The following is a 16,148-nucleotide window of genomic DNA, read 5'->3' on the forward strand; positions in this document are numbered from 1 at the left end:
CTATATGGGCTTCGATAATTGATTAGGAGGGCGTTTGGGCTCTGCGTCTGTGCGTCCGCGTTTTCTCCAGTTCACGTTTTCTCCTTTTTTCTTTTTTTTTTGGCCAGCATTTGTTGACTTTGGGTGACAAATTTTACTGTTATGAACAGTGTATGCACTGTTTATGCACTGTGCATACACTGTTCACGTATTAAAAAATATTAAAAATGGGTCCCACGATACTATTTACACATTTAAAAATTATTTTGCTACAGTGTTTTCAATTTTCAGTTTTCAGTTTCAGTTTCAGTAACAATAAGTTCAATCCAAACGGACCCTAGACCGTCTCTCCAAAATGGAATTAAGTAAAATTGTCCATTTGACTTTCTCTTATTCAAGCTGTGCACCTCTTTTTATTATAAACTCTTAGGTCTATATTTTCTCCTCTCGCACACATGGGTCTAGTACGTGACATAGACATTGCTTCCATAGAAAAGAAAACCTTTTTACTTCTTCTTTTCATAGATAAAATCAGAATTCAAATCTGCTTTCCTAACTTGTCGCACAAAAATAAAAATTGTAGACTTGGTTCTATTTAAGCAAAATGGACAGAGCCCACCTAAAAATTTGGACTAGGTCCGTTCAATTTCCACAACTTTGACTAGTCAACATTGGAGCCCACTATATATATATATATATATATATATATTTTGCTGAGAAGGACAGTATTATATTGTTTCCTTAGACATCATTGTTGAACATGAACCAGGCATAAGTACTACAGATAAAGATTCCTTTAAATATATAAGTACAATAATAGAATAGTAGATTAAAATGGCTAGCTGAAGAGAAACACAGAGACAAAGATGGGAAGTGATGGGTATCTTCCATTGTTTGAAACAAGGAGAGCTAAGGGTAGAGTCCTCTATAGGCTCTTTATGATCTCTGTGTTTGTGGGCATATGCTTGATTTGGATTTATAGAGTGAATCATATACCAAGAAAAGGTGAAGATGGGAGACGGGGTTGGATTGGTTTGCTTGGAGCTGAGTTCTGGTTTGGACTTTACTGGGTCCTAACTCAAGCCCACCGGTGGAACCAAGTCTATAGGTGCACCTTCAAGGACAGGCTCTCTCAGAGGTTTGTTTTTACCTCCATCTGATATAAACCTAATATATTTATGCATATTTCTACTTAAAAAGCATAGTATTCTATATATGTATTTGTTAGTTGATGTGGGTTAACTCTTTTTTGATGAAGTAGTTGAGGATGAACTTGTTTCATATGTCCCTATGCATTTCATGAAATTCTTATTGCTCAACTTTAAATGGATTGTACTTTAGTGTAATGTACAAGCATTAAGAACTTTCTTTCTACTTTTCTTGATGAAATAGTTACCATAAAGCAGTTATTGGTAAATGATTGAGGATATTTTATTGAAAAGGTACAATTTCACCTCTAGATATGTACTTGTCGTCACTTTTTTTTTTTTTTTCAGAGATTCTATCCGTGAGAAGTGACAACCATGCATTGAACCAATTTATTGTCGTGCTAAATTTGCAGTGAGAACTACCAAAAAGTCAAAAACAAAATATGAGTCAAAAATAAAATATGAGTCAAAAACTTTGAAACCATTAAAGGGATGTTTGGTACATGCATTTTATTCTTTGAAAGTATGTGTGAAAATACGTATGAGTGAAAAAGTATTAAAAAATACATATAATGTTGTTTAAAAATTGAAAATGTGTGTTTGAGTGGATATACCAAACACCTCCTAAAAGTTTTCTTCGTCATCTATATATACTTGGAACTCCATTGCCATACTTTCATATCACTTACCTAGATGAAGTGAAAGTTACGAGCAAAACGAGAAATATGTATATTGCAAGGGGAAAAAAAGTTCAAGACAAGATAAAAGATTGAAACTTTATCAACCAGAAGGTGGTAATTAGAGAAAGATTTTGTAAGCCTTATCCAAAAGGTTATGTTTGGATGACGACATTTGGATTTGGATTTGAATTTGAAATTCATTTATTTGAAATGCCTTGATTTGAAATTCATTGATTTGAAATGCCTTGTTTGGGTCATTTTAAAAAATGAAGGATTTGAAATTTCATTGTTTAGATACCTAAATTTAGATTTGGATTTAGATTTAAGATCAATAAAATATATTTTTTTAATTATTATTTTTCTTAATCCTTCTACATTTTAATTTTAGTAACAATTTTAATCCTTCTATATTTTATATTGAAGTAAATCCAATGTCTTTGAGATTTATTATATTTTATCAAGTAAACTGTAAACCAAACTTGGAACAAATTTATTGATCTTTTATTACTGAGTGATGTTACATTACTTACACACTATCCCACCACAAACATAATATGTGTCATCTAATCAATAATGAACATGTTTTAGAGAGAGTTTCAACAAACTAACTTGTTGATCTCAAAATTGTCCATTTCATAACAATCAAAATTGTTCATGTCATAACAATCTGCTTAAAAAAATTTCTCACTTTTATTATAATTATGAATGTTTTGCAAAACAGGCATGAAAAAGAGTTGCCCAAGGTGGACATATTTGTGTGCACTGCGGATCCAGTGATGGAGCCACCAGTGATGGTGATCAATACTGTTCTATCAGTAATGGCATATGACTATCCACCAGAAAAGCTAGGTGTGTATCTTTCAGATGATGGTGGATCAGATCTTACCTTCTATGCTCTCTTAGAAGCGTCTCACTTTGCTAAGCATTGGCTACCATATTGCAAGAAATTCAAGGTGGAGCCAAGGTCACCAGCTGAATATTTCAACTCAAGTGATGACCCACTTGATGCTAATCAGTCCAAAGAGTTGGTGTTTATAAAGGTAAATTTTTTTTTTTTTTTTTTTTTGAGAATCATTTATAAAGGTAAATTAGATTATGGCAAATGAATTTTCTTTTTTTGTTTTAAAATGAAGGCGGTGGTAGTTCAGATGCAAAGATAATATATATATATATATATATAGTTAGTTAGTTAGTTAGTTAATTAGTTAGGATATGTGCCTTTAAATCCTATTATATGATGTCATATATGACATTATGTTTGATATTATGTTCTATGTAATAGAGTTGTTTTATTATTATCTAAAATAATGGTAACATGAATATTTGGACATTATCATATAGTCCATGAGATGCATAGTATGTGATTTATGTGATTTAGTCACAGAAAATATAAATTACAAATTCTTTGTAAACTCATAATTTTAGTTCGTAGTCGGTGATGAAATTGGACATTTCATCTGTGAAAACTATAATATATCAACTAAGATGATTTGTTTTGATCATAGAAGTGGAGACTTTTAATTGATATGTTGATATATTTTAAGTGTTAAGACATATTGAACTGGATTGTTGTAAGATTTATTATTCTACTAACGACTGTCAAATGAATAATAAATCTCACGACTTCTATTTACGTTAACTCTTAATCTTGAAAGAATAATGAACATAATCATGAAGTGTAGGTTACTTTGATATATCAGGAGTGAAGTCTAAAGTCATGATCAAAATCTCAGTATATTGGGCAGTTACATTTAGTGTTGAAGGAACATATATTCTCAAAATAGAATTCATAATCTTTTAACGGAAATATAAAATATTTCCTTGAGATAAGTTTTATGGGTTTGGTTATTCAGAGTGTTAGGCCTAACTACTTTAATAAGAAGTTACTAAAGTATATATTTATGAAATTGGATTTCATAAATATATGATGAATAACTTAAAGAATTAGACCAAATACTCAAGGATTAAGATGTAATAATCTTCAAAGCGGCGGTCGACATTCATGACTTTATATTACTACGAATATTTTAATGAAGATGTTGAATGTATAATAAAGTCTTGAAATATAATTTATTAATAAGGTCTAGAGTGCAATTATATTTATATATTGATATTAAATATAATTAATGGTAATTTTGGGCTTGTCAAGAGTTGACAGAAAGGGCCAAAACCCATTGGAGTTAGTGTCTTATTTGTCCCTTTTGTTCCCACTCCAAGCCACATACTAAAACCCAATTGGAATGGATCAAAAGGCTAACCCAATTAGATAATTAGTTATATATAAGGAGAGAAACATAAAGAATTTTGTAATTGAATGAAATTGTGTGTATGTCAGTGTAAGCCACGCTCTTATTCTCCCTTGAACACATACATATAAACTGATTGAGAAACCACACTTCTTAAGCATAAGTGGAATTGGAGTGAAGATTAAAAGTGTTCCCAAATACTTCTAATCTTTGGTTTTTAATTTCACTACACCAAAGTACGCTTTCTTATTCTTAAATTCTGAAATTTACATAGTACATGTTATCAATTGCGAATGAAATAGATCTGTTAATTTTCTGCTGTATATGATTTATATGTGATACAAACCATGTTTTACCAACCATGTTTTACCAACCATGATTTGTGTGTGTGTGTATATATATATATATATTAAGAAGTGGTATCCAAGCATCTGGTTAAAATACTCTAATTCCTATCTATAAAATTCTTTGAAAAGTTTATAAATCAATAGTCTAATAAATGGAATTTGAGATCTTCGAATTTATAATACGTCTTCCAAATCTATTGAGCTAACATCGAGAAAACCTCAATTTCCTTGTGACAATATTATAATAGTCACAATTTTAATGCTTCCTACTATAATAGAGTGTAGTCCAACTATTTATATTATAATAGCAGTGGAGTCATCCATGATGCATTGTGAACAAGTTGGTCAAGGGCAAAGATTTGACTCACTTTTTTTTTTCTTTTTTCTTTCTTCTTTTTTAGGATAATGATTGTGTTGCCAACTATATATGCTTGCTATTAAAATATTATTATAATGGTAAGTATTATTACTATCATAGCAATGGAGTCATCCATGAGGCATTGCGATGAAACTCATTAAGCGTGTTTGTTATTGTTGTTTAAACAATAGTTTTTAGTGTTTAAACAACATTACACGTATTTTTACACACTTTTTCACTCACACATATTTTACCAACACATATTTCCTAAAAATATAAACAACGTTACTAGAAATTTATTATCAAACAAGCCTATAGTTTTAAGCTTAAACTGTATATTTTAAATAAAAACACTTGAACTGTAAATCCCTAAAATAAAATTTTGAAGTTTAAATTTTTATAAAAATTTTAGTAAAAAAAAGTTTTTATTAAAAAGTTGTTAGTGTTCGACAAAACTATAATTAGATGTTTTAATGCTTTTTAAATATATGGTAACCAAATTGATTTAAAGCTTTTAAAAAAAGCTTTTAAATGTAATAAATAACAATAGATAATATTATAAAAGTGTGTTTTTGACTTATTATTTTATAAGTACTTATTTTTATTCCTGAATCCAATTAGATCAATCAAAGGTCTAGGTGTAGAGAGGTGTTCGGTATCAAACAGTTCAAATTCCTACTAGAACTTTTTTAGGCCCTAGAGCTCTTTAAGAGACTTTTAAGTTTTAACACAGTCAACACACTCTAAAGCATATATTTATCTCTAATTGTTTTCTTACTCTTGTTGAGGAATTAGTCTTGTGCCACATAAAGTGGCACAACAAATACCACAATTCGCCCATGTTGCGAGTTGTGGTTGGTGGAAGGATGATGGTGCATGGGCGAGTTGTGGCATTTGTTGTACCACTTTATGTGGCACAAGACTAATTCCTTGTTGAGAGTTCATAATTTCACGAGCAATGTCTACCATTTTTTAGATGTCCATATTTTATTAAAACGTAATTGGGTGATATGTATAGACAATATACAATAAGAAGCGTGAAATAGTCAATGGTCTATATTTATTTTACATCTCTTGAAATAGAAAATGATTTATTATTTATCATTATTCATTTGTTTAGGAGATAATATTTGGATGTGAGGATTTAAAATCAAGGAATTTAAAGAAGAAATATTAGTATAAATTTCTATAGTTAATATGGATATTTAAAAAATAAAGTGAATTTGAATTTTGAAAATTTTTCTCTAATGATATTGAATCACCATATAAATGGTTTCTTAAAAATAAAAACTAAAAAGAATCCTCATATTAACTGAAAGTTCAATTATGTGTATAAACACCCTTGAACGTTTAGACCCCCAAATTACAACTTAACCAATACAAGCAATATGTCAAACAACTAGTGTGCGGAAACTTAACACATGCTATAATACGAAATTGGTTAAAGACTATCTAAGCCATAACAAAATAAAACCACAACAGATAATAAAAAGGCAAAGATAGAGAGGAAGGAAGATGCAAACACAAAGACAACACGCGATGTGTTATCGAAAAGGAAACCGAAGTCCTCGGCGAAAAACCTCTCCGCCGCCCTCCAAGCGGTAAACAATCCACTAGAAAATACAGTTGGGATACAAGGACAGCAATAGACCCTCCAAGCCTAATCTACCCAGTGCACCTAAGCCCTCCAAGCTTCTTGCTCCAACGAGGTTGCGCCGAACCTTTTTCTTTTCTAGCTTCCCGGATTCCGCTACTAGACTGTAGCATTAACCAATGAAGATTGGTTCCTTCCTAACTGCTTTCCAGAAATCCAAACAACTGTCTCACAGTGATGATGATGGTGAGAACCAGGTTTGGTATAATGCCTCTCAAGGATTTGACAATGGAGAGGAAGAGAGTTGAGGAATTTGAAGAGACTCTAAGGTAGAGATTGTGGGTGAAACAATCTGGTTTTTCTTTAGGGTTTCTCTTTCAAAATTCTCTCTGGAAGCTCTCTTTCAATCGTGGGTAAAAGGGGTATTTATACTAGAGTGGGAGAGGAATGTGAAACGTCAGGTTTTACAAAACAGGGGTGGCTCGCGGCTTGACCTCGCGGCTTGACTAAGTCGCGAGATCCAGTCGCGAGTTAACCGTATGGCCAGTTGTCCTGTAGTGCTCCAGCTAGCATGACTGTTCATCTTCCAGCATGCTTGGCACGTGTGCTGCTTCTGGCGGCTTGCAGCCGCGAGTTACCCGCGAGTCCCAGCCGCGAGTCTCTGTTTTCTTGCACACTCTTGAGCAAACTTCACTCTATCTCACTCACTACCCTTACAACAAACCCACCTAAATACAGGGTTACTAAATGCTGAATTACAAGCAAATTTGGCACGGAATAAAGCCAATTAGATGGTTGAATAAATTCAACCTTACAATCTCCCCCTTTGGCTATTCCGTGACAAAACCCTAAAACAGACTCTAGACTTAACATGTGAGTTGGGAACAGTTGAACAAAACTCACTCACACCTAACTCTAGAAGCTGTGAAGCACTTGAATCATATGAACATAATACTCCTGAAACACAACAATACACTATGATCATTGTAAGCAGAAAATTATAAATGCATATGAAACAGGCAATATGTGATCAAGCAAAGATGGAGTTAAGAAACAAACCATGGCTTGATTAACCAAGTGAACACCACAAGGTAGTGATCACAGTGCTCATTCACACTTGGAATGAACACAAGGACATACAAGTTAACAAGCACAAGGCAAGACACTTGTATGCTCAACACTCAACCAATGCATAACACACAAGGTATATGCATCTAGGAACAATCCTACAAGGGCACAAGAGTGACAGTACATAAACCAAAATGCAGAACATTTAGATTAAAGTACTGATTTCAACATAGCATAAAGGCTGCGTTAAGCAAGGTACATACCATAAAGCCTACAAACTATGCATAAAACATTAACCCTAAAAGCTTACAAAAGCACATGGGTACAAAGTACAATATAACTGAATATAAACTTAAACAATATAAACTAAAAGTGTATAAAGTTTCTCCCGTTCAAAGTGATGATAAGCTGTGATGCACTTGGAACATATATACTTGTAACCTGAAACACTTGCACAAAACACATTAGACCCTTAAGGTAAAGCAAGTAATAAAAGGACAAGTATAATGTAACAAGTAAATTGCGATCAAGTAAACATGATGTGAAACATGTGAGCAACTTGATCATACACCAAAACAGTCATAAAAATGACCACAATGATCACATAGCAAAGTAAAAGATCATCCGAACAAGCATTTAATGAAGCACAATAGCATAGGGATATATGCATGTCCAAAACACAAACACGATGCAATACAAGAAAACAAACATAAACAGAATGTCTTCTCCCCCTTGGTATATGCATCTCCCCTATGGAATATCTCTCCCCCTACAAATGTACATGAGAAATAGAATTTCTCCCCCTAAGGATGTGCACAAGAGTCATATAGAAATGACAAAACACTCCGACATACTCTTTAGAGTATACTCTCCCCCTTTTTGTCAGGAATAGACAAAGGGTCAAGGAGAAACAAGGGTAAGAGATGAAGGTAAGAACAAAGAGAATGATGCAGGAGGGAAAAATGAAAATTTTTTGAAAACAACTTTGAAAATAACCCTCAATATGCAAAACACGCGATTTTCGCGACTGAGTGAGTCGCCACAAAGTCGCCAGTTCAAGCCGCTAAAACACTCAAAGACAAAAGATTGAAAATTTTTCTAAGTGTTTTTCGCGACTGGAAGGTCTACCCGCGAGAGAGTCGCGAGCTGAGCCGCCAAAATCTCTGAGTAACCCTCGCAACTGGACCTTCCACTCGCGAACAAGTTGCCAAAAATGACCCGCGAAGACGCGACTGAGTCTCGCGACTTGACTTACCCGCGACTGAGTCGCCAAAACAGGGCAAAACTGGGTTTCTTGAAAAATTTCAGATTTTTTAACAAAATACTTTCCAAAAACACCTAAAACACTCAAAAATCTTTTTGCGCTTGAATTAACAAAGATTGAGCATGTGAAAACACATTTCATCAAGTACAATCACACAAATGAATATGGCATTTATTGAACATAAACTTGTGTGTTGTGTGTGGATATCAACAATGAGATAGTCCTTAGTCTAATGTGAAGCTTCAATGATCAATTCAACCAAGGCATACACAATTAGCACTAGATCAAGTGATCTATCTCAATTATAGAAATATGTATATATGACCTCCCACAAAACTTGATAACATATCTTGGAGTTTTACATTTGACTCCATAACATTTGATCATTTTGATCTCTTGAGACAATCACCTCTCATTGTGAGAGTGATATTTGATATTTCACTTTAATGAACAAGCCTTTGGCTTTTTGAATAAACATTCTCTTTAATATAAGGTCGCTTACCCTTTTTCCTAGTCGAATACTAGAATGTGCGACAGGCTTTTGCAACTCAATATCTCTTTTCATTTGGAGATTTACATTTGGTGAGCTCTTCTTAGCAAAAAACAAAAATAAAGAGTGGGAAGATATATAGACACAAGTCTATGCAAGTTTCAAGATCAACATAACCATTCACTAATCATTCATGACAAGTTTGAAGATCTATTTACAACAATCACATAGATTTCAAGATTTCTCCCATAGTGATATGAGTGCAAAGAAACAAGCAATGCTCGAAAATGCACAAAGCCATTAGCACAAAGGTACAAGGCAAAACAAGTTTTGAGACAAAACTCAACAACGTCGATCAAACTTTTTGATTTTCTACATTTTATGTGGTTTTGGATTTTTACACACACAAACCAAAGACATAAAAGTAAGATCAAAACAAAAACAAAACAATGCATATAAAGATATGCATGATGCACAAATGCATGACAATGAAGCATCTAATGCATGAAGGGTCCTACAAAGATCGAAAGAATTAGATCAAGGACTAAAGGAACAAAAGCTCAACCATAGGAACCCTTCCTCATCCAAACAGAACAATTGTTTGGAATGAGTGTCTCATGAGAAGTGAGACGAGGGTTGGAAGAATGAGAACCAGAGATGCACATAGACAAGGAGTTAAGAGCATTAAACACTTTCTTTAACAACATGCTATTATCACTAAAATCTAGTTTATCCTTTTTAGGACAACTTCCAAGAAGCTCAAGTTTTTCTTTTCTTTTGATTCTTTTAACAGCATGAAACTTAGAGCATTGAGGTCTTAGATGACCAAAGGCACCACAATGGTAACACACAATGTGTTTAGGTCCACTAGGCCTTTTGGGAAGGGATCTAGCAATATGATTTTGTTCCATCTTCAACTTATGACATTGAGGTCTTATATGACCAATCACACCACAATGGTGGCAAGTTGGAACAAACTTAGATCCATCCAAAGCCTTAGGTTGAGACCTAAACAGAGGCTTTGACTTAACAGCCTTTCTCTCCACCTTTTGATTTCTTTTATGTGGAGGAATGTACACCGAATTGTCCTTTAAGGTAGAACACACACTAGGCACAAAATCGGGTACCACAACATTATTGCAACAAATATTTTCATCCTTTTTAACAATAGGTTCAGCAATCAAACACTTGGCATGCATCTTAAGAGATTCATTTTCACATTTAAGATCATCAACAAGTTTGTTAGACAAAACAAGTTTAGCATCCAAGTCCATATTCAAACATTCAAACTCTTTCAGCTTTTCAAGAGAAATTTCAGCAAGTTTTTTATATTTCTCAACCAATTTGTTGGATTCATTGAGCTTAGCAATCAAATCATCATTTTCACAAAATAATTTGCTCAAATTCTTTTGAAACTTCTTAGCATTTTTCTTCAAGAGTTTGTCAACAACACTCATAGATTCAAGTAACATGTCATCACACTTATTAGGATTAACACTCATAGAGGCATTTTCACAAACACGTGGCATGATACATTTATCACCAACCAAATCATGCAAAGAGGCATACAAAGCACAATCCATGGCAAATAAACACAAGGGGTCAAGGATCACACTTAGGTATTTAAACCACAACAAGTGTACCCGCTCTGATACCAATTGAAAGTTCAATTATGTGTATAAACACCCTTGAACGTTTAGACCCCCAAATTACAACTTAACCGATACAAGCAATATGTCAAACAACTAGTGTGCGGAAACTTAACACATGCTATAATACGAAATTGGTTCAAGACTATCTAAGCCATAACAAAATAAAACCACAGCAGATAATAAAAAGGCAAAGATAGAGAGGAAGGAAGATGCAAACACAAAGATAACATGCGATGTGTTATCGAAGAGGAAACCGAAGTCCTCGGCGAAAAACCTCTCCGCCGCCCTCCAAGCGGTAAACAATCCACTAGAAAATACAGTTGGGATACAAGGACAGCAATAGACCCTCCAAGCCTAATCTACCCAGTGCACCTAAGCCCTCCAAGCTTCTTGCTCCAACGAGGTTGCGCCGAACCTTTTTCTTTTCTAGCTTCCCGGATTCCGCTACTAGACCGTAGCATCAACCAATGAAGATTGGTTCCTTCCTAACTGCTTCCCAGAAATCCAAACAACTGTCTCACAGTGATGATGATGGTGAGAACCAGATTTGGTATAATGCCTCTCAAGGATTTGACAATGGAGAGGAAGAGAGTTGAGGAATTTGAAGAGACTCTAAGGTAGAGATTGTGGGTGAAACAATCTGGTTTTTCTTTAGGGTTTCTCTCTCAAAATTCTCTCTGGAAGCTCTCTTTCAATCGTGGGTAAAAGGAGTATTTATACTAGAGTGGGAGAGGAATGTGAAACGTCAAGTTTTACAAAATAGGGGTGGCTCGCGGTTTGACCTCGCGGCTTGACTAAGTCGCGAGATCCAGTCGCGAGTTAACCGTATGGCCAATTGTCCTGTTTTGTCCTGTAGTGCTCCAGCTAGCATGACTGTTCATCTTCCAGCATGACTGTTCATCTTCCAGCATGCTTGGCACGTGTGCTGCTTCTGGCGGCTTGCAGCCGCGAGTTACCCACGAGTCCCAGCCGCGAGTCTCTGTTTTCTTGCACACTCTTGAGCAAACTTTACTCTATCTCACTCACTACCCTTACAACAAACCCACCTAAATACAGGGTTACTAAATGCTGAATTACAAGCAAATTTGGCACGGAATAAAGCCAATTAGATGGTTGAATAAATTCAACCTTACATTAACAATTTAAATATATTCATGAATATCATGTCATTAGTAATATATATATATATATATATAAGAGATCTGGGGTTCAATTCCTATCTACACTAAAAACCAATCGATATCTTGGTCTGATAATAGAGAGCTATCATTAAAAATGGGCGTCATAGGTTGAAACTATCTAAATATATATATACACACACGTTTCATACTTTATTTAAACCATTTAAACTATTTCCGAAATTTAAATCTATATTTTTAATTACTTCCTTTCAATTCAATTATAAAGAATTTTACCCATCAAGATTTTACTTGTCTTTCAACTGTTGACACATTGTTAATTGAAATTAATAGTCACTGCTATATCCATGTTCATGTTGTAGAAATTATATGACGAAATGGAGAATCGAATCAAAAATGCAGCCAAGCTAGCTGAAATCCCAGAAGAATTACGCTCAAAACACAAAGGATTTTCTCAATGGGATTCATATTCTTCTCAACGAGACCATGACACAATTCTTCAAGTATGTTATTACTATCTCATTAATTCTAAAGATCAATGTGTAATATTATTTTTCTTTGGTCAGCATATAAAATTTGAACACATGTATTTTTCTAGCTTTGCCAAACCAAAATTCTATCTTTTTTCATAGAGCATGAAAATCAAGTACACTATACACCTATGAATTATAAGCACTTTCAAGCAAATCAATTTTGCTTTAAGTACTGTTAAAATTTTGAGCCTTTTTTTTCAGATATTAATTGATGGGAGAGACCCCAATGCCAAAGATAAAGATGGGTTTGTGTTGCCAACTCTGGTTTATTTGGCTCGCGAGAAGAGACCCCAACATCACCACAACTTCAAAGCTGGAGCAATGAATGCATTGGTAATGTGCATTCTTGCAGACAAATGACACGCATTGTATGAAAGTATAGTTATTTTCTCAGTGAAATAAGTTAGTTATATAACCATACAATTTAGTTACAACATAGGCACAGAATTCTAGACCTACTAGGAATAGTACTGCTAATCCTATGACTATTAATAAGACTACTAAAACAAGCATAATGATAATAATGATAGCACAATGGGCAGGCAAATATAACAGTAATACTGACAATGTTTTCAATTCTGTAATCTTTAATATTTTCTTTCAGTGAAAGTACTCCCAAGTTTGGCACTAAACTTGAAGGCAGATTATCTCTCTCTTGAATATACAGTCATCAACCTAAATTGTGGTGAACTTTCAAGTATCACTGATTTATTTATCCTCTAATGTTTCACTGTGCAGATAAGAGTGTCATCAGAGATTAGCAATGGACCAATCATTCTTAATGTGGACTGTGATATGTACTCAAACAATTCACATTCTGTACGAGATGCATTATGCTTTTTCATGGATGAAGAGAAGGGCCATGAGATTGCTTTTGTGCAGTTTCCCCAGAATTTTAAGAATGTTACTAGGAATGAAATATATGATGCTACAATGAGAGTCATAACTGAGGTGGGTAAATACTTGTCGAATCAAAGAATTTTTAGATCATATTTATTAAATTGCTAATCTGGCTAAATTCTAATGCTTGATGATAAAGGTGGAATTCCATGGTTTAGATGGTTGTGGAGGCCCTTTATATATTGGAACTGGATGCTTTCACAGAAGAGACACTCTATGTGGGAGGAAGTTCAGTAAGGAATATAAGACTGACTGGAGTAGTTTGAATGACATAAGGAGAAAAGACAGTGTTCATGAATTAGAAAAAAATTTTAAGGGTCTTGCAAGCTCTACCTATGACCAAAACACTCAATGGGGAAAAGAGGTCACTCTCTCTCTCTCTCTCTGTCAAACATACACACACACAACAAACACAAAACACATTCTTAATTTACATATATTGATGTTTGATTGCAGATGGGCTTGCTATATGGATGTCCAGTAGAAGATGTGATAACCGGGTTATCAATCCAATGTCGGGGGTGGAAATCAGTCTACTTTAATCCATCAAGAACGGCTTTCTTAGGAATAGCCGCAACTACACTCCCTGATGCACTTTTGCAGCATAAGAGATGGTCTGAAGGCGATCTCCAGATTTTGTTTTCTAGGTACAGTCCTGCTTGGTATGCACATGGAAAGATTAGCTTGGCCCTTCAAATGGGATATTGCGTCTATTGTCTTTGGGCTCCTAATTGCTTGGCAACACTATATTACACTGTCATCCCTTCACTTTATCTCCTCAAAGGAATTTCCTTGTTTCCACAGGTGTGATTCTTTGCTTCTTATTTGTTACAATGTTTTGACTTATTTTATTTGCTTTACATTATAGGGGGAAAACTGTAGCAACAAATTCAACTTTTCCCCTAATCTTAATAGTGCTATCTGAAAAAAAAAATGTATAAATATTGGAAATAATAATTTACACGTGAACATAAGAATGATAAACGTAAGAGAAATAAAATGTTCGTAATATTTTCACAACAAATTTTAAGTGTCCGGTTGTTACTGGTTCTGGTTGTTATTGTTGGGATAAAAAAGTAATCTCAGTGATAAGTTCAAATTTGAACCAATAACAATTAACAACTTATAATTTGTTGTGGATATAGCACTTCTCTAGATATAAATGACAAAGTAAACTACAAACCTTTACATTTTTTTTTTTTTTTATGCTTTTTTGGATAAATTACAAATTATAAACTTTGACTCATTTTTAATTTTCATTTCAATCATTAACTCATATTTGTTTTTTAATTTAGTTATTGTGTCTAGTTCTACATAATCTAGTTATTAGTTTTAGTATTTTTTTCACTTTCCAAAATGACATTATTTTGGTGGACTTAACGGTGAAATTGAATAAAAAGGAGAGAGAGAGAGAATTTAAAATAGGTCAACTTAGAGGAGCTAAATTGAAATTTAGCCTCTTTTTTCTTTTTCTTTTTTATATAACATACAAATTAATTTATTACGTGTAACATCCTTGATCAAAAGTCTTTTTCTTTTCCTTTCTTTTTTTTTTTTTTTTGAGAAACCACTTGATAAAAGTCTAGTTAAATAAAAGGTAAATATGATAAGGGGGTAGTGGAATATTGAGGATTAGGCAACATATCATCCAGGTCAAACTCAATGTATAGAAATTGCATATTTATTTTTTTAGATGAATAAAATTTCATATTTTGGTTTATTAGAAGATTATTTATAGTTATTATTTTTATTTTTTAAATGTATGTGATAAAGTTTTGTGTTGTCAATTCAGATCTCAAGCCCATGGTTCATACCATTTGCATATGTGATATCTGCTAAAAACATTTGTGCCTTAGCCGAGTTTCTGTGGTGTGGGGGTACAATCCTAGGTTGGTGGAATAACCAAAGAATGTGGCTTTACAAGAGAACAAGTTCCTATCTCTTTGGCTTTATGGACACCATTTTAAAGTTACTAGGCTTTGCTGAATCAGGATTTGTAATCTCAACCAAGATAGCTGACCAAGATGTGTCCCAAAGATATGAGAAAGAAATAATGGAGTTTGGAACTTCCACTCCAATGTTCACAATATTATCAACACTTGCAATGATAAATTTAGTATGCTTTGTTGGGGTGTTGAAAGAAGCATTGATGGGTAAAGGAATCATAAGAGTTTACGAGACAATGAGTTTGCAATTTGTTCTTTGTGGGATTTTGGTTCTCATCAACTTTCCTATGTACCAAGCCCTTTTCCTGAGGAAGGACAAGGGTAAGCTGCCAAGCTCCTTAGCAGCCAAATCAATTGTATTAGCTCTATTGGCTTGTATCAGTTTTACATTGTTGTACTAATCTTCTCAGTTTCATATGTGAAATAAGAGCTATTTGGCTGTAAGTGTGTCGTGTTCTGATTAGAACAGAGCACACATTTATATATTGATGATTTGATGTAAATTTACATGTATGGTTTTGGTTTTACACGTGGAGAATAATTCAAAAATATGTACAAGTCAAACCTGATATTTATAGAGGTACAATTTTTGCATATCAATGTTGCATAACACCACCCCTTGATTTATGCATGAACATATTCTGTTATTACCCCTACAAACCCTTTTTCTTTTAAGAGTCATTACTCCCTACAAATTGATTGGCGAAGGAGACATCGATTTAGAGTATAAAGCAGCGAATGCATAAATTGGTAAACCATTGGTGAAGATGTCAGTAGGATAAACTGAACCTGAAAGACTATAGT

General features: G+C 33.9%; 1 protein-coding gene across 1 annotated transcript; it reads left to right on the forward strand.

Annotated features, from left to right (window-relative positions):
• The first annotated feature begins 791 nt into the window (after nt 1–791).
• LOC126694288 (cellulose synthase-like protein E1) lies at nt 792–15,944 on the forward strand. Its single transcript, XM_050390447.1, has 8 exons — nt 792–1,117; nt 2,529–2,847; nt 12,328–12,468; nt 12,700–12,831; nt 13,237–13,449; nt 13,538–13,762; nt 13,855–14,202; nt 15,191–15,944. Exons 1-8 carry the CDS (start codon nt 846–848, stop codon nt 15,743–15,745), a joined length of 2,205 nt encoding a protein of 734 aa, XP_050246404.1. The 5' UTR covers nt 792–845; the 3' UTR covers nt 15,746–15,944.
• Nucleotides 15,945–16,148: the final 204 nt, after the last annotated feature.

The sequence above is a fragment of the Quercus robur genome, chromosome 8, assembly GCF_932294415.1.
Source record: "Quercus robur chromosome 8, dhQueRobu3.1, whole genome shotgun sequence".
Taxonomy (NCBI): Eukaryota; Viridiplantae; Streptophyta; class Magnoliopsida; order Fagales; family Fagaceae; genus Quercus; species Quercus robur.